Raw genomic sequence first — 23,685 nt, forward strand, 5'->3', positions numbered from 1 at the left:
AACTCTTTCTGGGTTTATTTACTCCATGAAGCACTATTTCCTGCGTTCCCACCTTTTCAGGCACCAGAGCCTGAGCAGGGTATTTACGTTTTTAAATTAATGAGTGGGAATGTATATGTTTTTGGAAATCTCTTTTTTGTAGTGTATGGGGATTGATGTTTAATGTCCCTTCCCCTTATGGAATTTACTTCTATTTTTGTTACCCCCTTCCAGTTGGTAGCGACACTACCTATACCTTTTGATTGTAGTTCGCCATAAACCCCAAGGAATAATGAAGCTGGCTTCATCTCCATCAATTTCTTTGTTTTAATCTACTCAATTGTTGTCTACTTTTATTTTGTTCTCTTTGTCTGTCGGCCTATACGGCAATTCAACTTTTAGCGGTGAATGTGTAGCCTACCAGATTAAATTAATCAATAAAACTCACATCTTTCTATCTCAGCTGACTATTGTCAGTCAAGTAAGTACCTTCACGACCTCTACGACTCGCGGATGGTAAAGGACGGCCGCGCCATTTTGCGACTGAAAGCCTGCTGGTGAGGAAAATGCGTAGCTAACTTCTTGCGAATTTATACTTTGCGTGTAGTAACATTTGTTTTGGTTGAAGACATTGCTGAAAACAAGAATATTGGTTTAGAGAACAAAGGGAAGCTAGCAAATGTTGGCTAACTAGTTTAGCTACGTTCCAGAGTTCGCTAGTTGGATTCCTAGACAAACGTGTGCATTTAATTTCGTTTCAGCCACTGTCATTGGTTTGTTAGCTAGCTAACCACCTTGTCTTTATTTATTCCCCACAGCCACCCGTACTGAACAATGTACCCCAACTCGCTGACACAGTTGACGCGGGCGAACCCCTTCAGCGCACCGCTGTTCACGCTACAAAAAGTCGAGGAACCGTCACAAAGCCTTGCTGCCGAACATGGACTAAGCAAACGCACGCTGGCCGCCGCTGCAGTGGCGGGTAAGCCGAGTGGTGCATGCTAGAAATGCTACCGAGCTGGGTAAGTTAGGCGTTTAACCACCTAACGTTAGCTAGAATGCTGACCCTAATTGAGTTGCAAATGTTGCCAACCACTAACGTTCGTCCAGTGTGGGATGGGTTTTTGAACGAACGCGAAGTGAACTGTCTTATCACTCTGCTTATTAGTGATTACCTTCGTATATAGCTAACTAAAGTAATTGGTGATTGATTACACACCAATAAATGTTAGCTTATCTGAATATCTGGCAGCATAGTGCTCGAAGCCGTCTTTTGGTTTGCTTTTGGCCTCTGCGCAAACCCATTCTAGACACTACTTCGTTTTGAGCAGGGGCCCTGCAGAGGACACGGCAAGGACAACGTTTTTTTTTTAGGCCAGTAACTTTGGTTTTGCACTGAGTTTGAATAGGAAGCTAACGAAGAAAATGGCAAGTATTTCTAAGGCTCAGGCACCTTTATGCTGAATTAAGCTACTTAGCTACACATGCAGTACAACCTTATATTAGGCCTACATAATGTAATATTATCTAACTAACGTTATGCCCCTGGCAAAGGTAGTCCATCACCAAGTAAATACTGCACCAGCCTACAAAAAAGTTGACTAACACATAGGGGCAAATGTCATTGTTGAAATAAGACTTGAGTTTAGGTTCTGCATTGGGTGTTATGTTATCGCCTTACCATGTGAGTTTGGAAGTCTCCCAATTACTAAAGGTCTCAAATTATGGACTTGATGTAGGCCTGTGCTTATTTTACAGCTGCTACCATATACTGACTATCAGTTAGTGATTCATGTGTGGTGTTTGTAATGAAACTTGACACACTCAAAATAGATGAGGCAGATAAACTGGTTGTAAAATGGTAGCCTATTTACTATTATCAGATAAGTCTTGACTTACAGTTCACATGAGTCCATGTAGTTAAACAGTATTTTAACGCAGTCGTGAAAGTGATTTCGCTCTGTATCCATGGAATTTATCCGCTTAAATAGAATGCGAGGCACCAGTGAAAGGCCCAGTACTAGAAAAAGACATGAGCTGTGTTCGAATACTCATATTTGTGATGTAAATTGAGTATATAGTATGCTTATTGGATATAGTTAGTATACCAAAAGTTCCCGGATGTCGTACTACATTCGCCAAAGTACGAAGTATGCAAACAGTGGACACATTTTGTGCTTTTAGGGCCTGTAATGAAATCCTTCACAAAGAGTGTGGATTCACATCGTTTTGAGATTAGAAGAAAATATGCAGCCGAAGTCCAACGAGCAGATACAAATTCATTGTTTTAACTAATTATGACAAATGTTGAGCAATGTACTAAAGAAATGACTTTTACCTTACGTGTTATGTTGGCATCAATTTGTTAGCTACGCTATCCTTATGAAACAGCATATCATTACAGCAGTATGTTAGCTAGCTACCTAATGTTAGTTGGCAACTAATACATCAAACTTGCCAGTATATTAACTATATGCTATCTAACTAACTACCCAACGTTTGTTGACTTCATTATTCCCGTCATTCTTAGCTACGTGGTATAGTTGTGTTCTCAATGGACATTCGGGTGCATTCGTAAATTCTCTCTGGCTATCTACTCTGATTTCAGAACTTTTGTCTGTGTACCAGAGCACAGAATAACTGATGATTTACGAACGAGCAACACACGTTGAATATGGCTGTTGTCAGTAAACGTTGGCAAAAAAGCGTATTTAAATCCATTCTTTTTCAGTACAGTCGTGGCCAAAAGTTGAGTGACACAAATATTAATTTTCAAATTCTGCTGCCTCAGTTTGTATGATGGCAATTTGCATATACTCCAGAATGTTATGAAGAGTAATCAGATTAATTGCAAAGTCCCTCTTTGCCATGCAAATGAACTGAATCCCCCATTCACTGCATTTCAGCCCTTCCACAAAAGGACCAGCTGACATCACGTCAGTGATTCTCTCGTTAACACAGGTGTGAGTGTTGATGAGGACAAGGCTGGAGATCACTGTCATGCTGATTTGAGTTTGAATAACAGACTGGAAGCTTCAAAAGGAGGGTGGTGCTTGGAATCATTGTTCTTCCACTGTCAACCATGGTTACCTGCAAGGAAACACGTGCTGTCATCATTGCTTTGCTCAAAAAGGGCTTCACAGGCAAGGATATTGTGCCTAAATCAACCATTTATCAGATCATCAAGAACTTCAAGGAGAGTGGTTAAATTTTTGTGAAGAAGGCTTCAGGGCGCCCAAGAAAGTCCAGCAAGCGCCAGGACCGTCTCCTAAATTTGATTCAGCTGCGGGATCGGGGCACCACCAGTACAGAGCTTGCTCAGGAATGGCAGCAGGCAGGTGTGAGTGCATCTGCACGCACAGTGAGGCAAAGACTTTTGGAGGATGGCCTGGTGTCAAGAAGGGCAGCGAGAGAAGCCACTTCTCTCCAGGAAAAACATCAGGGACAGACTGATATTCTGCAAAAGGTACAGGGATTGGACTGCTGAGGACTGGGGTAAAATAATTTTCTCTGATGAATCCCCTTTCCGATTGCTTGAGGCATCCGTAAAAAAGCTTGTCCGGAGAAGACAAGGTGAGCTCTACCATCGGTCCTGTGTCATGCCAACAGTAAAGCATCCTGAGACCATTCATGTGTGAGGTTGCTTCTCAGCCAAGGGAGTGGGCTCACTCACAATTTTGCCTAAGAACACAGCCATGAATAAAGAATGGTACCAACACATCTTCCGAGAGCAACTTTTCCCAACCATCCAGGAACAGTTTGGTGACTAACAATGCCTTTTGCAGCATGATGGAGCACCTTGCCATAAGGCAAAAGTGATAACTAAGTGGCTCGGGGAACAAAACATTGATATTTTGTGTCCATTGCCAGTATTCCATAGTAACATTTGACAAAATATCTAAAGACACTGAAGCAGCAGACTTTGAAAAATTTATATTTGTGTCACTCAAAACTTTTGGCCACAACTGTATACTAAAATGAACTTATTGTATGTAGGTATATACACATTAAGTATGTAGTATACATTATGTTAGTATGGGAATTTGAACACAGCTATGGTCTTCACTGAGTTGAACTGAATGTTTTATGATGTCAGGTCTATGCATCAACTACCCTACAAAGAGTAGGCCTACTATTACAGTGCACACATTTTGTTCCCTCTTACATCTGTGAAAGAACCCCAATTCTTTATTTTCCTCAGAGGGAGACAGTTGTGAGTTTGGCTCCTCACATTATTTCATTATGTGTGGCATCGGTGGGATCCTGAGCTGTGGTACCACACACACAGCTTTGGTGCCCCTTGACCTCGTCAAGTGCAGGTTGCAGGTCTGTTGGCCCGCCAGTGGTTGCATGGCATGGAATGGATATTGTGCTGTGGATTTCACCACAAGACTACATCATCCAAAATAATTGACTTTCACCAAGACTAAGATCACACAAATAACAGTTTGCAGGAATATTTTAAGTTAGAACTAATTTGCTGAAATAAATGTAACCTGTTATCATTAGGCCTATTTCATTTGCATGTTTGAGCTGGAGACTGTTTAGGTCCTTTGCTCCACTAGGAGCTATAATAAATAAGTCAAAGGGGGTCAAGTGAGCTGTGAACCAGCTTAAAACAGTAACAGGAGGGAGTGAAGTCTGAGCATTAACAGAACTTGAAGGTGCCTTTTATTAATACATTGTCCTTTAATCTATGACCTCAGACTGCACTTGCCCTTTCTCTGTGCCCAATCAGCAATTTGATATTGTACCCACATCCATTCAACGGCAGTGACCTTTAGATTAGCAACAACTGCAGACAATTTCCAGGCTAGGACAGGACATCCTCCTTATTAAAAACCAGCCTGGAGTTAAGTCTACCATACTTGCAGGGGAAGTTTTCTACATTAATGTTGGTGTCCTGAGCCTGTATTCATAAAGTTTCTCAGAGTATGATTCTGATCTAGGATGCCCACGCCCCCCCCCTCCATGTAATCTTGTATATTATGATCTCAAAGCCATGAATGCAGGCCCTGGTGTGAGTACAGGAATAAATTGGACATATTATGTATTCGTGCCTTGTTTTTGATATTACTCATCATCACCTTGCAATTAACATGAATTCGTATGTTAATACCACTCAGAAGTTTCGGGCAGAAAGAATTATTCGCTGTGCCAGCATACACATTCAGGAGGACGGCCTGGAGCAGTGGTTCTCAACTGGTTTTGCCGCTGGACCCAAATTGAACGATGCTGTCTGTTGCGACCCAATATTCACATCACGAAAAATAATCGGCAAAATACAATCTGGGGAACGATTTTTCATGCTATGGTGATATTAAATGTAGTAATTATATGACAAGGGAACAACATTCCCACCTCATTGTCAATAATAAAATTTTGCCCATATTCTGGATGAGGAATGCTAATAAACACACTGATTTTAAATCACAAAATCAACCAAACTGGTGCTGCTAATGGCGCTCTCTTTATCTATCAAAAAAATAAAGGGAACACTAAAATAACACATCCTAGATCTGAATGAATTAAATATTCTTATGAAATACTTTTTTCTTTACATAGTTGAATGTGCTGACAACAAAATCACACAAATTATCAATGGAAGTCAAATTGATCAACCCATGGAGGTCTGGCTTTGGAGTCACACTCAAAATTAAAGTGGAAAACCACACTACAGGCTGATCCAACTTTGTAATGTCCTTAAAACAAGTCAAAATGAGCCTCAGTAGTGTGTGTGGCCTCCACGTGCCTGTATGACCTCCCTACAATGCCTGGGCATGCTCCTGATGAGGTGGCGGGTGGTCTCATGAGGGATCTCCTCCCAGACCTGGACTAAAGCATCCGCCAACTCCTGGACAGTTTGTGGTGCAATATGGTGTTGGTGGATGGAGCGAGACATGATGTCCCAGATGTGCTCAATTTGATTCAGGTCTGGGGAACGGGCGGGCCAGTCCATAGCATCAATGCCTTCCTCTTGCAGGAATTGCTGACACACTCCAGCCACATGAGGTCTAGCATTGTCTTGCATTAGGAGGAACCCAGGTCCAACCGCACCAGCATATGGTCTCACAAGGGGTCTGAGGATCTCATCTCGGTACCTAATGGCAGTCAGGCTACCTCTGGCGAGCACATGGAGGGCTGTGCGGCCCCCCAAAGAAATGCCACCCCACACCATGACTGACCCACCGCCAAACCGGTCATGCTGGAGGATGTTGCAGGCAGCAGAACGTTCTCCACGGTGTCTCCAGACTGTCACGTCTGTCACATGTGCTCAGTGTGAACCTGCTTTCATCTGTGAAGAGCACAGGGCGCCAGTGGCAAATTTGCCAATCTTGGTGTTCTCTGGCAAATGCCAAACGTCCTGCATGGTGTTGGGCTGTAAGCACAACCCCCACCTGTGGACGTTGGGTCCTCATACCACCCTCATGGAGTCTGTTTCTGACCGTTTGAGCAGACACATGCACATTTGTGGCCTGCTGGAGGTCATTTTGCAGGGCTCTGGCAGTGCTCCTCCTTGCACAAAGGCGGAGGTAGCGGTCCTGCTGCTGGGTTGTTGCCCTCCTACGGCCTCCTCCACGTCTCCTGATGTACTGGCCTGTCTCCTGGTAGCGCCTCCATGCTCTGGACACTACGCTGACAGACACAGCAAACCTTCTTGCCACAGCTCGCATTGATGTGCCATCCTGGATGAGCTGCACTACCCGAGCCACTTGTGTGGGTTGTAAGACTCCGTCTCATGCTACCACTAGAGTGAAAGCACCACCAGCATTCAAAAGTGACCAAAACATCAGCCAGGAAGCATAGGAACTGAGAAGTGGTCTGTGGTCACCACCTGCAGAACCACTCCTTTATTGGGGGTGTCTTGCTAATTGCCTATAATTTCCACCTGTTGTCTATTCCATTTGCACAACAGCATGTGAAATTTATTGTCAATCAGTGTTGCTTCCTAAGTGGACAGTTTGATTTCACAGAAGTGTGATTGACTTGGAGTTACATTGTGTTTAAGTGTTCCCTTTATTTTTTTGAGCAGTGTATATTGTGATTGAAGAAAAATTGTTCAGTGATTAAGTTATTAAAGATGTAAGAGCCTGGTCTAAGGCACTGCATCTCAGTGTTAGAGGTGTCCCTACAGACCCTGGTTCGATTCCAGCATGTATCACAACTGGGCGTGATTGGGAATCCCATTGGGCGGTGCACAATTGGCCCAGGGTTGTTGGGTTTTGGCCTGGGATAAGCTGTAATTTTTAACTGATTTGCCTAGATTAATAAAATATTAAAAAAAAACATTTCTACACGTTCTACCTGGTTTAAGTTGTTCAAGTTCAGACTGGAGTATATCTTTAAAAAAATAAATAATTATAACTCATTTAGACACCAGCGCATTCAAATCCTCATTTTGACCCACCAGTTCAGAATCGCTGGCCTAGAAAACATACTTGACCAAACAGTCTGTCATCTGTTTGCAAGCCTTGGCAGGATTGCTAACATTGTGGTGTGAGAAATTCCAATTCCTAGCATGGCTCCCTTTGTTATCTAAGTGCATGGTGTGTTGTCTGTTTTGTATTGTGTTCTGTCTGCTCTAGATTCTGATATTAGCTGCGAGTTTGGCTCTATGAAATACTATGCCTTGTGCGGCTTCGGTGGCATCCTCAGCTGTGGGATTACACACACGGCAGTCGTACCCCTCGACCTGGTCAAGTGCCGTCTGCAGGTCTGTATCTCAGCTAATGTCTCTCTGAGCTGTAATGAGTGTACTGGACTGGAATAATGTATACATTGCGGAGTTGGGGTTAATTCCATTTCTATTCGGAAGTAAAACTGAAATTCCATTGTAGATTTAACATTTCAATTGACCTCCTGAATTGTAATGTAATTTGCCCCAACCCTTGTAAAGTGATAAAACATTGAGTGGTATGGCTGGCCCTGTAGTGTTGTGTATTTCTGTAGTATTTAGTGCATTTTCTTTACAAGGACCTCCCAAGTATTATTTCCCCCCTCAAAACCACTACTACTAGTTCACATCCATTAACCATTCTGTTTTTAATGTGTTGTCTAGGTGGACCCAGACAAGTACAAGAGCATCTTCAAGGGCTTCTCCATCACCATAAAGGAGGATGGCATGCGGGGGCTGGCTAAGGGCTGGGCTCCTACTTTCATCGGCTACTCCATGCAGGGTCTCTGCAAGTTTGGCTTCTATGAGGTGTTCAAGATCACCTATAGCGACTTTATCGGAGAGGTAAGTCGTTACTAAGTAATTGATGACGATGAAAATAATGTTAATGGTTTATTTTGTTTAATTTGCACTATGGTGTAGCCACAGAAAAAAACACCTGTTCGAACTTCTCATGGGGTTAGATTCAGGATGCTTGTCCGGGGCAACACAAAAATATGTTGCGGGTATTCGCAGACCGTACTTGTGAAACACTGCTTTACACTATATAAGAACAAATTGGATGGTGTTAAGATATAGATTGGAGGGGTTGAGTGGAGCTGAAGGGTGGGACTAAAAACAAGGTGACTAAATGTAAAATATGCTGTCTGTTTCAGAACTTTTGTGAAACAGCATAGTTAGAAATATATGGCAAATAGAAGATAACAATAACTGTTGTAAAATACATTGTGTCCGTAAAATGTAGTATGTACATTGCATTCGGAAAGTATTCAGACCCCTTCCCCTTATCCAAATGTTGTTGCATTACAGCCTTATTCTAAAATGGATTCAATACATTTTTGTTCATTGTCAGTCTACACATAATACACCATAATGACCAAGTGAAAACAGGTTTTTAGAATTTTTGCAAATGTATTAAAAAAAACCCATAGTTCTCAGACCCTTTGCTATGAGACTTGAAATTGAGCTCGGGTACATCCTGTTTCCATTGATCATCCTTGATGTTTCTACAACTTGATTGGAGTCCACCTGTGGTAAATCTCAATTGATTGGACATGCTTTGGAAAGGCACACACCTGTCTATAATAAGGTCCCACAGTTGACTGTGCATGTCAGAGCCTAAACCAAGCCATGAGGTCGAAGGAATTGTCTGTAGAGCTCCGAGACAGGATTGTGTTGAGGCACAGATCTGGGGAAGGTTACCAAAAAATGTCTGCAGCATTGAAGGTGCCCAAGAACACGGTGGCCTCCATCATTCTTAAATGGACGAAGTTTGGAACTACCAAAACTCTTCCTTGAGCTGTCTAAAAAAGCAGATGGTTACTTTGACAGAGCTCCAGAGTTTCTCTGTGGAGATGGGAGAACTTTGCCAGAAGGCACCTAAACGACTCTCAGACCATTAAAAACAGGATTCTCTTGTCTGATAAAACCAAGATTGAATGCCAAGTGTCACTTCTGGAGGAAACCTGGCACCATCCCTAGAGTGAAGCGTGGTGGCAGCATCGTGCAGTGGGGATGTTTTTCAGCCGCAGGGACTGGGAGACTAGTCAGGATCGAGGGGAAATATGAACGGAGTGAAGTACAGAGATCCACGATGAAAACCTGCTCAAGACCTCAGATGGTTCACCTTCCAACAGGACAATGACCCTGAGCACACAGCCAAGACAACGCAGGAGTGGTTTTGGAACAAGTCTCTGAATGTCCTTGAGTGGCCCAGCCAAAGCACAGATTTGAACCCAATCGAACATATCTGGAGAGACCTGAAAATGGCAGTGCAGTGACACTCCCCATCCAACCTGACAGAACTTCAGAGGATCTGCAGAGAGAAATGGGAGAAACTCCCCAAATACAGGTGTGCCAAGTTTGTAACATCATACCCAAGAAGACTCTGGGCTGTAATCGCTGCCAAAGTTGCTGAGTACAAAGTACTGAGTAAAAGGTTATGAATATATATGTAAATGTCATATTTCCGTCGTGTTTAAAAAATAGAAATGTCAACCTGTTTTTGCTTTGTCATTACAGGGTTTTGTGTGTAGATAGATGGGGGGGAGAAATGTAATTACTTTTAGAATATGGCTGTAACGTAATAAAATGTGGAAAAAGTCAAGGGGTCTGAATACTTTCCGAATGCAGTGTAGAAGCTGGCTGTAGAAGCCTATGTGTTAGTTCATTCCAATTAAGGGAAGGGTTGGGGGCAAATAATAAAGGAAAATATATTTTACAAATATTTTATTTTATTAACCTCTAGCGACGAGCAATCCCGTATCCGGGAGCGTAATCATAGCCTCAAGTGCATTACCATAACGCAACTTTTCCTATTCATGAAAATCGCAAATGAAATGAAATAAATATATTCAAACACAAGCTTAGCCTTTTGTTAACAACACTGTCATCTCATATTTTCAAAATATGCGTTACAGCCAACGCTAGACAAGCATTTGTGTAAGTTTATCATGGCATAATGCTATGCTAGCTCTGCTGGCAGCAGGCAACATTTTCACGAAATAAGAAAAGCAACCAAATTAAATCATTTACCTTTGAAGAACTTCAGATGCTTTCACTCAGGAGACTCCCAGTTAGATAGCAAATGTTCCCTTTTTCGAAAAAATAATATTTTTGTAGGCGAAATAGCTCCCGTTTGTTCATCATGCTTGGCTGAGAAATCAACCGGAAAATGCTACCATTACAAGGCCAAACTTTTTTCAAAATTAACTCCATAATATCGACAGAAACACGGCAAACGTTGTTTAGGATCCATCCTCAAGGTGTTTTTAACATGTATTTGATAATATATCTGTCGAGGCAGTTGGTTTCTCATAAGAAACGATTGGAAAACTGGCTACCTCAGTATTTTACGCAAGGTTTTCTCCGGGAGACACCATGCGACCACTCGCCCTATATGGTCTCTTACAGCCATTCTCCAATGGAAATGCCTAAAAAGACGTCACAATGCTGTAGACACCTTGGGGGAAACGTGTAAAACGTAAGCTGACTCCTAGCTCCTTCACAGCCATATAAGGAGTCATTGGCATGAGGCGGTTTAAAAAAATGCGGCACTTACCGATTGGATTTTTATCTGGGTTTCGCCTGTAACATCAGTTCTGTGGCACTCTCAGACAATATCTTTGCAGTTTTGGAAACGTCAGTGTTTTCTTTCCAAAGCTGTCAATTATATGCATAGTCGAGCATCTTTGTGACAAAATATCTTGTTTAAAACGGGAACGTTTTTCATCCAAAAATTAAGAGCGCCCCCTATATCCAACTAGTTAAACAGTATGGGGGATTGGAAACGATGCAGACGATTAAATTTTAGCTTCTATATTAAATCTGATATGCCCCGTATTTGTTTTTATAATAACTGCTCTGCACTACCAATGTGTAGTACCCACTTGGGTGATGCCCTGACATCTGCTGGCACCAGAAATCCCACCACACATCTGTAATTGTCAGAGTTGTAGTTCTCATCACTATGGGCCTCTGCTATCTCCGCAATCCTCTCGCTGCACTTCTCAGCCTCACGCCGTTGAAGTCAATGTTACCATTCGAACCAAAACACTTCCCAGTTCCAGCTAATTTATTAATACTGAAATAAGGTTGTCATCGGTGGCACAGAAAGGCTCCATCTCAATGAGTTGTTTACCGTGATTCATCGCATCCTATCTCCTTGACACCAACTGTATCAGAACTTTTAATAATATGCTTTGAAAAGGAGGTGGGGTGAGAATGCAAGGCAATCAAGTAAAGATGAATTGAGAAAGAGCTGAATAATAGTTATTCATCTCCTCCCATTTTGACAACTCATTATGATTTACATTGTGTCTAGGGATGTACACTTTGTCTTCAACTCCTAACCTCCCAGTCTGCCTTCCCCAGGAAAACACCTATCTGTGGAGGACCTCCCTCTACCTGGCTGCGTCTGCCAGTGCTGAGTTCTTTGCTGACATCGCCCTGGCCCCTATGGAGGCGTGTAAAGTACGTATCCAGACCTGCCCCGGCTACGCCAGCAACCTCAGACAGTGTGCCCCCAAGATGTTCGCAGAGGAGGGCATCTGGGCGTGAGTATCCCAACTAAATCACTACCTTCTGCTTAGCCGTAACCCTTAGATGTTGGTCTGGATTTGTATAATCAGTGAAGTACTATACTGAACAAAAATATAACTGCAACATGCAACAATTTTCTAAGATATTACTGAGTTACAGTTCATATAAGGAAATCGGTCTGATTAAATAAATTACGGCCTAATCTATGGATTTCACATGACTGGGCAGGGGCTGAAACATAGGCCCACCCACTTAAGTGCATAAGTGCATAGATAATATGTATTTTTTTCCCGCTGTCCCTGTTTCAAGACAGGTGCATGATAATGGTCCATTCTAAATCAAAAGACATGTAACACATATATTATTTAGTATATGTAAAGACAAGATTAAATCAAGAATAGTTTGGTGGGTGACAATATTAGCCCATCACTTGTGAACGATGCCCGGCTTAAGGCAAACAGTGCATGCTTTTTTTGCAACTTTTTAAAATCATCATCGCACACCTTATGTAGACTAGCCCATAGGCCTATATGTTTTTATAAGGTTTCCATCACCACTAAAGTGGCCAAATAACGTCTTAAAATTAAACACATTTATCCGCTTTACAAAGGGTGTCGAGCCAAACTGGCATACATACGCAGCATTTGAGTTTCAAGTTGGGGGATGATTCATTTTCACCATTAAAAAATGCACCTTTTATAATAAAAGCATTACATGCATAATCGTGTTTGTGCTTAGTTTTGAGAATGGGGTTATCCTGCTTATGGAACAGTCGCACATATATCCTACTGCCGTGTGCGCATTGCTGCGCTTATAATGTGTAGAAATAGCATATTAGTTTATCAACATTTTAAGCTAAATATTCTCATCTGTTGCATCAGGCTGATTGCTTAAAACAGGTTTGCTAGTGGTTTTATTAATTTGTATTAAAAATCAGAACAGTTTATACAAATGTTGGACTAGTTACATAAATAACTCTAAATGAAGCATATAGGAGGACCTGTTTCTTTGTTAAACGCTCAACACAGAATAGACGCATGTGCGCACTTCCTCAAATGGTTTGGAGAAAATATTATTTTTATTTTGTTCAGCTATGTTAAATTGTATTCTTCATGCTATAAAATAATGCCACGGAATTCTAATCAAATATTGTCTGCTAAATTAGTGTAGCCCACAGCGAAATGGCATAGCCGGATCAGAGCCTAACATAAGGACTACGCAGAGTTCTGTTCTTCTGAAATAGACTACATTTTCATCATGTTTCTTTAGACCTGTCTAAAATAAAGGATTTTTTGTGATTTTAGGCTATATGACATGGATTTATTAGATTTTTTCCAAATTTAGCCTACAAAGCCATTGTTGCTAAATTTCTGTGTGGAAGACAGGAGATACTAAATGTGTATGTTAATTACCGTGAGACCGGCAGTTATTTGCTTGACTATTGCCAGTGAAAGAGAAGTTTGATGTTCGCCATTCACAATGAATTCTGTAAAAAAAAAACACACAAAAAAAACATTTGTTTTGCCTTGATCACTGTTGGAAGTGGGGAAAATAGTATACCGTTGTCAAGGCTGACTGGAGAGCTAAATGTGCTATGATGGTAAATTACTTTATGTTAAACACAACTCTGTACCCCATGAGAGAATATGAGCTTAGCCACATGTCTGAAGCATCAGTAGCCCAATACACAAACACTACATTATGAAGTTTGTTGTGTTATTAAACTAAGCATTTCAAATGTCATGGTATATCCTTGTGTGTAATAAAGTATCATGGCTAATTTAGACAAAGCTTTTTCATTGTTAAAATTGGCCCAAAAAATGAATAGCTGGGCGATATGGCCAAAATATTACATCAGTATTTAAAAAGAAAATATGACGGTATTTTTAGTTTTTGAATAATAAAGGTTATACATTTGTAGAAGTGATCCTAGGGTGGCAACACATACTTTCTAAGTGATTTCAATGAGTCTTTCTCCATTCTGATTGTTTTATATTGGGGTGGCAGGTAGCCTAGTGGTTAGAGTGTTGAACTTGTAGTCGAAAGGTTGCAAGATCGAATCTCCGAACTGAAAACTCTGCTCCTGAACAAGGCAGTTAACCCACCGTTCCTAGGCCGTCATTGAAAATAAGAATTTGTTCTTAACGGACTTGCCTAGTTAAATAAAGGTTAAAAAAAATACTGTTCAATTCAACTTCAGTCGAAACAATTTTCAGCACTTTTATCATTTCTGCATTTCTTGCACTCAATTTCAGTGGTGAAAAGTAACCAATTGTCATGCTTGAGTAAAAGTAAAGATGAGTTAAAAGAAAATGATTCAAGTAAAAGTGAGTCACCCGGTAAAATACTACTTGAGTAAAAGTCTTAAGTATTTGGTTTTAAATATACATAAGTATATCAAAAGTAAGTACAATTGATAAAATGTACTTAAGTATCAAAAGTATAAATCATTTCAAATTCCTTATAAAGCAAAACAGATGGCATCAAGTTCCTTTTTTTTAATGATTATTTACGGCTAGCGAGGAGCACACTCCACTCAGACACAATTTACAAACGAAGCATTTGTGTTTAGTGAGTCCTCCAGATCAGAGGCAGTAGATGACCAGTGATGTTCTCTTGACAAGTGTGTGAATTGGACCATTTTCCTGTCCTACTAAGCATTCAAAATATAACGAGTACTTTTAGGTGTCAGGGAAAAGGGTCCAATTCACGTAAAAAGTACAGTATTTTCTTTAGGAATGTAGTAAAGTGAAAGTTGTCAAATAGTAAAGTACAGATACCAAAAAAAGTGACTTTAGTACTTTACACCACTGCTCAATTGAGGTAATTTCCACACTGCCACGATATGTGCAAATAATCTAGGATTTATTTTTAATATAGTTCCAAATTAGGCTTAGTACTGGTGTGGGAAATGTCAATAAAACCAACAAGTCACTCATTTGCTCCACCTCTTCCTCTGTCCCCTCTAGTTTCTACAAGGGTGTGGTACCTCTGTGGATGAGGCAGATCCCCTACACCATGATGAAGTTTGCCTGCTTCGAGAGGACCGTAGAGCTGCTGTACAAACATGTGGTCCCAAAGCCCCGTGCTGAATGCTCCAAGTCTGAACAGCTGGTTGTCACCTTCGTGGCAGGATATATCGGTGAGTCCACAATGCTGGATAGAAGTTTATTGAAACTGGTAGATGAATAGGTGTGTTAACCTGTTGCGTCGAGCCATCCCGGATCCGGGATCGTGAATACAGCCTCAAGCTCATTACCATAACGCAACGTTAACTATTCATGAAAATCGCAAATGAAATGAAATTAATATGCTAGCTCTCAAGCTTACCCTTTTGTTAACACTGTCATCTCAGATTTTCAAAATATGCTTCTCAACCATTGCAAAATAAGCATTTGTGTAACAGCTAGCGCACCTAGCGTAGCATTTAGCGTTAGCATTAGCAGGCAACCTCTTCACAAAAACCAGAAAATCATTCAAATAAAATCATTACCTTTGAAGAACTTCAGATGTTTTCAATGAGGAGACTCTCAGTTAGATAGCAAATGCTCCGTTTTTCCTGAAAGATGATTTGTTTAGGAGAAATTGCTCCGTTTGGTGCGTCACGTTTGGCTACCAAAAAAAAACGAAAATTCAGTCTTCAAAACGTCGAACTTTTTTCCAAATTAACTCCATAATATCGACTGAAACATGGCAAACGTTGTTTAGGGCCAATCCTCAAGGTGTTTTTCACATATCTCTTCATGATATATCGTTCGTTGAAAGCCTCCTCTCTCTCCTCTCAATCAGTGGATGACTGCGTGCAGCTTGTAGATTATGCACCAATTTACACAAAGGACACTGGGCGGACTCGTGGTAAATGTAGTCTCTTATGGCCAATCTTCCAATGATATGCCTACAAATACGTCACAATGCTGCAGACACCTTGGAGAAACGATAGGAAGGGCAGGCTCATTCCCGGCGCATTCACAGCCATATAAGGAGACAATAGAAAACAGAGCTTTGAAAATTCTGCCCATTTCCTGGTTAAAGTATCATCTTGGTTTTGCCTGTAGCATGAGTTCTGTGGCACTCACAGATAATATCTTTGCAGTTTTGGAAACGTTAGTGTTTTCTTTCCAAAGCTGCCAATCATATGCATAGTCAAGCATCTTTTCGTGACAAAATATTGCGCTTAAAACGGGCACGTTTTTTTATCCATAAATTAAAAGAGCGCCCCCTATATCCAAGAAGTTAACAGATTTACAACCATATAGGTCAGGGATGGGCAGCAACTTTGGTGGGGGCCACAAAAAAACTCAACATGAGGAGCCGTACTGGCTTTTGTCTGCTTACCCATATCCATACCTAGACATGCAGTTAGAGCCTGCCCTAGCCTTTTGGGGCCCTAAGCAAAATGTTGGGAGGGGCCAACCAAGTCACAAACTCTGATACCTCCTGCGCCTTAACCTGTTTCTTCCTGTTTCCTAAGTTTTTTTATTTTGTTCATTGGGGTGGCCTAGAGGTTAGAGCATTGGGCCAGTAACTGAAATGTTGCTGGATTGAATCCCTGAGCTGACAAGGTAAAAATCAGTCGTTCTGCCCCTGAACAAGGCAGTTAACCCACTGTTCCCCAGTAGGCTGTCATTGTAAATAAGAATTTGTTCTTAACTGACTTGCCTAGTTAAATAAAGGTTTTTTAAAAAGTGTTTGCTATCCTGCTTCTCCTGGGTCTGTGAAAGGTTCAACGGATTATGTGAGGGGTGGGAATGGGCGGATTTCTCCATCCCCTTCTCCAGCTGTTGTATTGGGTAGTTCAATGGTAAGAAACGTCTCAGTCCCTGGAGCAAAAATGTTCTGCTATCCACGAGTACAGGACATCAATAAGCTGTTCTCAAACATTTTAAACCTGCATCAGGAAATTTTGGCTATCATAGTTCATGTGGGATTCAATTACACTATGAAGGGCAGCTCATAACAGCTGAAGATGGATTTTAAGGAACTGATTGAGTCTCTGCTTGACGCCAACAAATGCCCCATAATAACTGGCCCTGTGCCCTTCCCTAAATCGTGGGATTGAACATTTCAGCAGATTTTTAGCCCTCCATAACTGGCTATGAGACTTGCAGCTCTGTGGGGGTAACATTTATTGACAATTTTGATACCTTCTTGAAACACTCGTTTTATAAGGAGGATGGAATTCACAAGTCATTTGGGTTCCTGGATCCTTTCACAGCCTTATAAGGTTGCAATGAGACAATGACTTATCAATGACCCCAGCTCAGTTAATCCCTACCATTGTGTCACTGAGTTGTCATTATACTTCAGCAAATGTACATTATCCCAGGGGTGTTGGAAGACCCAATGTAAGTAACCTAATTTATGTCCCTCTAACTGCCCTGAATGCCTCTACAGATCCTACAGCTATTGTATGCAGTAATCATGTGCCTATGAACCAGAGTTATGCTGTTAGCACTGAGGTGGTGTGCCATTAGTAGGAAGTCCACTGTGTGCAGCTCACCCTGCACTAACATAAATAACATGAACATGTCTACTTCTGTTAAGCTTCCCAGTAAAGCAACAAAAACAATCAAGCATCCCAGGAAAGTGCTAAAAATAGCCCCCGTTAGCATATGTAGCTCATGAAATCAATAATTTGCTAGTAACAGATGACTTTCATTCTGACAATCTCTGAAACTCAGACAATGCCTTTTGATACAGTGGTAGCAATAAATGTTTTAATCATCTACAGAAAACAAATGCCAAAGGTGGAGGGGTTGCCATTTTATATTAAGAATGACATTCCTGTAAAGCTTAGAAGATCATGTTAAATACTGTTGGAGTAATATGGCTACAGTTTCATCTACCTCACCTAAAGCCCATTCTGGTGGGAAACTGCTGTTGACCAACAAGTGCTAACAGGCAGTATCTGGATAATTGGTAAAATGCTTGATAGTGAATGTGATCAACAGAGGTATATTTTATGGGTGTTTTTCAACATTGACTGGCTTTCATCAAGCTGCCCACTCAAGAAAAAGCTTCAAACTGTAACTGGTGCCTGCGACCTGGTTCACGTTATCAGTCAACCTACCAGGGTAATTTAAAAACAGCACAGGAATGAAATCATCAACATGTATTGATCACATCTTTACTAATGCTGCAGAAATTTGGTTTAAAGCAGTGTCCAAATCGATTGAATGTATTGATCACAATCTAGGAAAACCAAAGTTCCAATGGCTTGGCCTAATATAGTGTGCGGTTGTACAATAAATGTTGTAGTGATTCCTATGTTATTGATGTAAAGAATATTTGTCGATGTGTAATGTTGTCAGTTAGGTTAATGATTTTTTGATGAGTAGCAAATTTATGCATGACATGCCAGCAACAAACGCTGCCACTACACATCCAAGTATAACTGATCAAATTATGAAAGTTGAGCATTGTCATTTTGAATTCTGTAAAGTGTGTGTGTGTGTGTGTGTGTGGAAGGAGTGAAAATTGTCTATCAACAATGACAAGCCACCAAGGTCTGACAACTTGGATGGAAAATTACTGAGGATAATAGCATGCCTGGAGGGAAGCCAAAGTAATTCCGCTACCCAAGAATAGTAAAGCCCTCTTTTCTTTTCTTTTTTACTGTCTCAAATAGCCAACCAATCAGCCTGTTATCAACCCTTAGTAAAATTGTTTGACCAGATACCATGCTATTTTACTGTAAACAAATTGACAACAGACTTTCAGCATGTTTATTAGGAAGGACCTTTAACAAGCACAGCACTTATACAAATTACTGATGATTGGCTGAGAGAAATTGATGATAAAAGATTGTGGGAGCTGTTTTGTTTGACTTCAGTGTGGCTTTTGACATTATCGATCATAGTCTGCTGATGGAAGAACTTGTGTTATGGCTTTACACCCCCTGCTATATTGTGGATAAAGAGTTACCTGTCAGAGGGTGTTCTTTAATGGCAGCCTCGCCAACAAAATCCAGGCAGAATCAGGAATTCCCCAAGGCAGCTGTCTAGGCCCACTTTTTTCAATCTTTACTACTGACATGCCACAGGCTTTGAGTAAAGCCAGTGTGTCTATGTATGCGGATGACTATACACGTCAGCTACTACGAGTGAATTCACTGCAACACTAAGAGCTGCAGTAGGTTTCACAATGGGTGGCAAGGAATAAGTTCTTCCTAAATATTTCAAAAACTAAAAGCATTGTATTTGGGACAAATCATTCACAAAACCCTAAATCTTGTAATAAATCAGGTGGAAATTGAGCAAGGTTGAGGTGACTGAACTGCTTGGAGTAACCCTAGATTGTAAACTGTTATGGTCAAAACATGTTGATATAACAGTAGCTAAGATGCGGAGAAGTCTGTCCATATTAAAGCGCTGCTCTGCCTTTTTAACAACACTATCAACAAGGCAGGTCCTACAGGCTCTAGTTTTGTCGCACCTGGACTACTGTTCAGTCGTGTGGTCAGCTGCCAGAGAGTCCTCGGAAAATTACAATTGGTCGGAACAGGGCAGCACGGCTAGTCCTTAAATCTACACGGAGAGCTAACATTAATAACATGCATGTACATCTCTCATGGCTTAAAGTGGAGAGGAGATTGACTTCCTCAATACAGTTTGTAAGTATCGACATGCTGACTGCACCGAGGTGTCTGTCTAAACTACTAGCACACAGCTCGGACACCCATGCATACCCCACAAAACATGCCACCAAAGGTCTTCACAATCGTCAAGAACAGACAGAGACACACAGTACTACATGGAACTCTATTCCACATCAGGTAACTGATGCAAGCAGTAGAATTAGTTATAAAAATACACCTTATGGAACAGTGGAAACTGAAGACACACACACAAGACTCTACACATGATACGGTATTTTAAATATATGATAGTGGATAGTGGCCTGAGGGAGGAACACACTAAATGTATTGGGTAAAGTATTGTTATGTAATGTCGTATTTTTAAAAAATTGTATTTAACTACCTTAATGTTGTTGTACCCCAGGAAGAGTAACAGCAGCTAATGGGGATCCTTAAATAAATACAAGTACCTTGTGAGCAAAATAGTTTTAGGGCCCCCCCTCTTGAGTGGGGAAAAAAAAAATGTTTGAAGCGTTAAGTTCATGCAATTCTACACATTTTTGCCATGGAGCAGAGAGACATTTCCAGTTTTACAGTGCATTCAGAATGTTTTCAGACCCTTGACTTTTTCCACATTTTAAGTTAGCCTTATTATAAAATTGATTTAAATAATTTTCCTCATCATTCTACACACAATACCCCATAACAATAGACATTTTGCCAATTTATTAATCAGCCTTATTTACATACGTTTTCAGACCCTTTAATCAGTACTTTATTGAAGCACATTTGGCAGAGATTACAGCCTTGAGTCTTGGGTATGATGCTACAAGCTTGGCATACCTGTATTTGAGGAGTTTCTCACATTCTTGCAGATCCTCTCAAGCTCTGTCAGGTTGGATGGGGAACGTTGCTCCACTCAGGCTCCCGAGTGGCGCAGTGGTCTAGGACACTGCATCTCAGTGCAAGGGGTGTCACTGCAGTACCTGGTTCGAATCCAGGCTGTATCACATCCGGGTGTGATTGGGAGTCCCATAGTGTGGCGCACAATTGGCCCAGCATCGTTTAGGTTTTGCCTAGGCATCATTGTAAATAAGAATTTGTTCTTTACTAACTTGCCTACATAAATAAAGGTCACTTTTTAAATAAAATAATTCCGGTCTCTCCAGTGTTTTGGGTTCAAGTCCATGTTTTGTCTGGGGAACTCAAGGACATTCAGACACTTGTCTCTGAAGCCAGTAGGTTCTCACTTGTCTCGAAGCCAGCAGGTTCTCATCAAGGATCTCTGTTTGGGCCGTTCATCTTTCCCCTTGATCCTGACTAGTCTCTGCCGCTGAATAACATCCCCACAGCATGATGCTACCACCACAATGCTTCACCGTAGGGATGGTGCCAGGTTTCCTCCAGATGTGACGCTTGGCATTCAGGCCAAAGAGCTTAATCTTGGTTTAATGAGACCAGAGAATCTTGTTTCTCATGGTCTGAGAGTCCTTCAGATGCCCTTTGGCAAACTCCAAGCAGGCTGTTGTGTTTTTCACTGAGTGGCTTCCATCTGGCCACTCTACCATAAAGGCCTGATTTGGTGGAGTGCTTCAGAGATGGTTGTCCTTCTGGAAGGTTCGCCCATCTTCACAGCTCTGTTAGATTGACCATCGGGTTCTTGCTCACCTCCCTGATCAAGGCCCTTCTCCCTCGATTGCTCAGTTTGGCCGGGCCTCGGTGGTTCCAAACTGCTTCCATTTTTAAGAATGGAGGCCACTGTTCTTTGGGACCTTCATTGCTGCATACCTTTTTTAGTACCCTTCCCCAGATCTGTGCCTCGACACAATCCTGTCTCGGAGCTGTACGGATAATTCCTCCGACCTCATGGCTTGGTTTTTGTTCTGACATGCACTGTCAACTGAACTTTTTATATAGATTGGTGTGTGTGTGTGCCTTTCCAAATCATGTCCAATCAATTGAATTTACCACAGGTGGACTCCAATGAAGTTGTAGAAACATCTCAAGGATGTAAACAGGATGAAAACCTGAGCTCAATTTTGAGTCTCATACTAAAGGGTCTGAATATTTCTGTTTTGTGTTTTTAATACATTTGCACACAAATAACCTGTTTTCGCTTCGTCGTTATGGGGTGTGTAGATTGATGTTCTATTTAATCAATTGTAGAATGAGGCTGTAACTTAACAAAATATGGAAGAAGTCAAGGGGTCTGAATATTTTCCCGAATGCACTGTAGGTGGATGAACTGCATTTAAAATCATTGAAGAAATGGTCATAAAAAAATAATCAGGTCACGTTAAATCTGTTAGCAGGCCATATTTGTCTGTATGTTTGAGACTGCTGCCCTAGTCAAAATCAAGATTTCCTATGTTGTCCTGATCACATCCCTGGTGTTTGTTCTCTCCCCTTCAGCTGGTGTGTTCTGTGCCATTGTGTCTCACCCTGCTGACTCTGTGGTGTCTGTACTGAACAAGGAGAGTGGCAGCAGTGCCATCGGAGTACTCAAGAAACTCGGACCCAAAGGTGAGTACTGGATTCTTTCCAGAAGTTCTACAGACAAAGGTGGGCTATCCTATTGCCCATTCTAACTGTTTTTAGAACGGCAATTCTCAGCTGGTGGGTTGCGACCCAAATGGAGGTTTTGAATGGGTGTCTGATTTTTAAATAAACATTTTAAAATGCTCATTGAATTTAAACAACTAAAACCAGGTAGAATGTTTTTAGAAATGATAATGAACCTAGATTTTTGAATAATTAAATCCCTGAGCAATTTTACTTCAATCCCAGTATTTTTAATATGGAACTATTAGCGCTGTTTAGTTGGTTTTGTGGTCTCAAACCAGTAAGCTTATTAACATTCTTAATCAATAATATGGGCAAAATTGAATTATTGACAATGAAAAAGGTGGGAATGTTGTTCCTTTGTCATATTATTGTCATATTATTGTCACATTTACTATCATGGCATAACACAATCTGGATTTATTTATTTTTATGGCCTTTTTTCGCAACGCAAATATTGGTTTGCGACTGAGACAACCTGGTTGAATTTGGGTCCTGAGGCACAACCAGTTAAGAACCACTGGTTTAGAATGTAGATGGATTGTGTTAACGTCACAGTAAAAACACTGCCGTTTCCAACACACTCCCCACATCTCTGAGGGCTGATAGCAGCTCCAGCCCAGGTGCTCCAGGCAGCTTTCTGGCTGGACAGTTGCTTGAGTCAATGGCCTGTGCAAACAGTCTACCTGCTCCCCAGCCCATTACCTGCACTGGCAGCCTCGCTCGAATACTACCAGTGCATACTTGCAGTACCTATTACCACCTGTCTCAGAGTAACCATCATTAGTTGTTGACCTTTGATATTTTTAAATGGTGTAATGGGATATTCAAATATCAATTTGATCAGAGTTTAAACAGTTTGCCTTTTTCTCTTGCTCTTTCTTCCCTCTATTCGTCCTTCCTTCTCAGGTGTGTGGAAGGGTCTGGTGGCCCGTATCATCATGATCGGTACCCTGACCGCCCTGCAGTGGTTCATCTACGACTCTGTGAAGGTCTACTTCCGCCTGCCCCGTCCCCCTCCCCCAGAGATGCCCGAGTCCCTCAAGAAGAAGCTTGGCCTCACCGAGTAACGAAAGAAATATAGTCTTTATCAACAAATAGCAATTCAAAATGGCAGCCTTATCAACAGCCATATAAGATGTAAGACAGCGGCCTTATCAAACACATCCTTCAGTTAACAACCGCCTAGCACACCGCTCTCTACCTGCTATAGTTATAGCTGTCCTGCCTGTAGCCCACCTACCCTGGGCTGGGCTACTGATCAGCAGGATTGGGGTTGATTCAATTTTTTTATTCCGTGTCAGTTCTAGACGTAAACTTTAATTCTAATTTTAAATGCAAATGTTCTTAATTGAATGCAAGGTAATTGGAATTTCAGTTTACTTCCTGAATTGATTGAATAGAAATGTAATTGTCCCCAGCCCAACTGGTCATTGGTAATGACTCATTAGGCATACTAAAAGATAAGAGGGAAGATGGTTCCCCCCCTGTGGGGGGTATAGAGGAAAGACTACGACATGAACGCAATCAGGTTTTAACACACCACCATAGTTGGTCAATGTTCTAATAAATGTGGAAACAACAGTGTTTTGTCTTGTTTTTCAAGGATTGTGGCTGATAAGGAAGGTAATGT

At 41.3% G+C, this 23,685-nt stretch overlaps 1 protein-coding gene across 4 annotated transcripts; it reads left to right on the forward strand.

Annotated features, from left to right (window-relative positions):
* The first annotated feature begins 60 nt into the window (after positions 1 to 60).
* On the forward strand, positions 61 to 23,636 carry slc25a3b (solute carrier family 25 member 3b). Of its 4 annotated transcripts, XM_024424174.2 has the most exons (9): positions 61 to 79; positions 443 to 536; positions 798 to 961; positions 7,566 to 7,693; positions 8,039 to 8,218; positions 11,747 to 11,928; positions 14,884 to 15,056; positions 21,903 to 22,013; positions 22,962 to 23,636. In XM_024424174.2, the coding sequence occupies exons 3-9, from the start codon at positions 814 to 816 to the stop codon at positions 23,120 to 23,122; spliced, it is 1,083 nt and encodes a 360-aa protein (XP_024279942.1). In that variant the 5' UTR covers positions 61 to 79; positions 443 to 536; positions 798 to 813; the 3' UTR covers positions 23,123 to 23,636. The 4 variants fall into 4 exon arrangements, with proteins under 4 accessions (XP_024279942.1, XP_024279943.1, XP_024279944.1 ...); XM_024424175.2 differs by lacking the exons at positions 61 to 79; positions 7,566 to 7,693 and adding an exon at positions 4,181 to 4,305 and having other exon boundaries at positions 242 to 536; XM_024424176.2 differs by lacking the exons at positions 61 to 79; positions 443 to 536 and having other exon boundaries at positions 864 to 1,001.
* Positions 23,637 to 23,685: the final 49 nt, after the last annotated feature.

This window comes from Oncorhynchus tshawytscha, linkage group LG06, assembly GCF_018296145.1.
Source record: "Oncorhynchus tshawytscha isolate Ot180627B linkage group LG06, Otsh_v2.0, whole genome shotgun sequence".
In the NCBI taxonomy this organism is placed as follows: domain Eukaryota; kingdom Metazoa; phylum Chordata; class Actinopteri; order Salmoniformes; family Salmonidae; genus Oncorhynchus; species Oncorhynchus tshawytscha.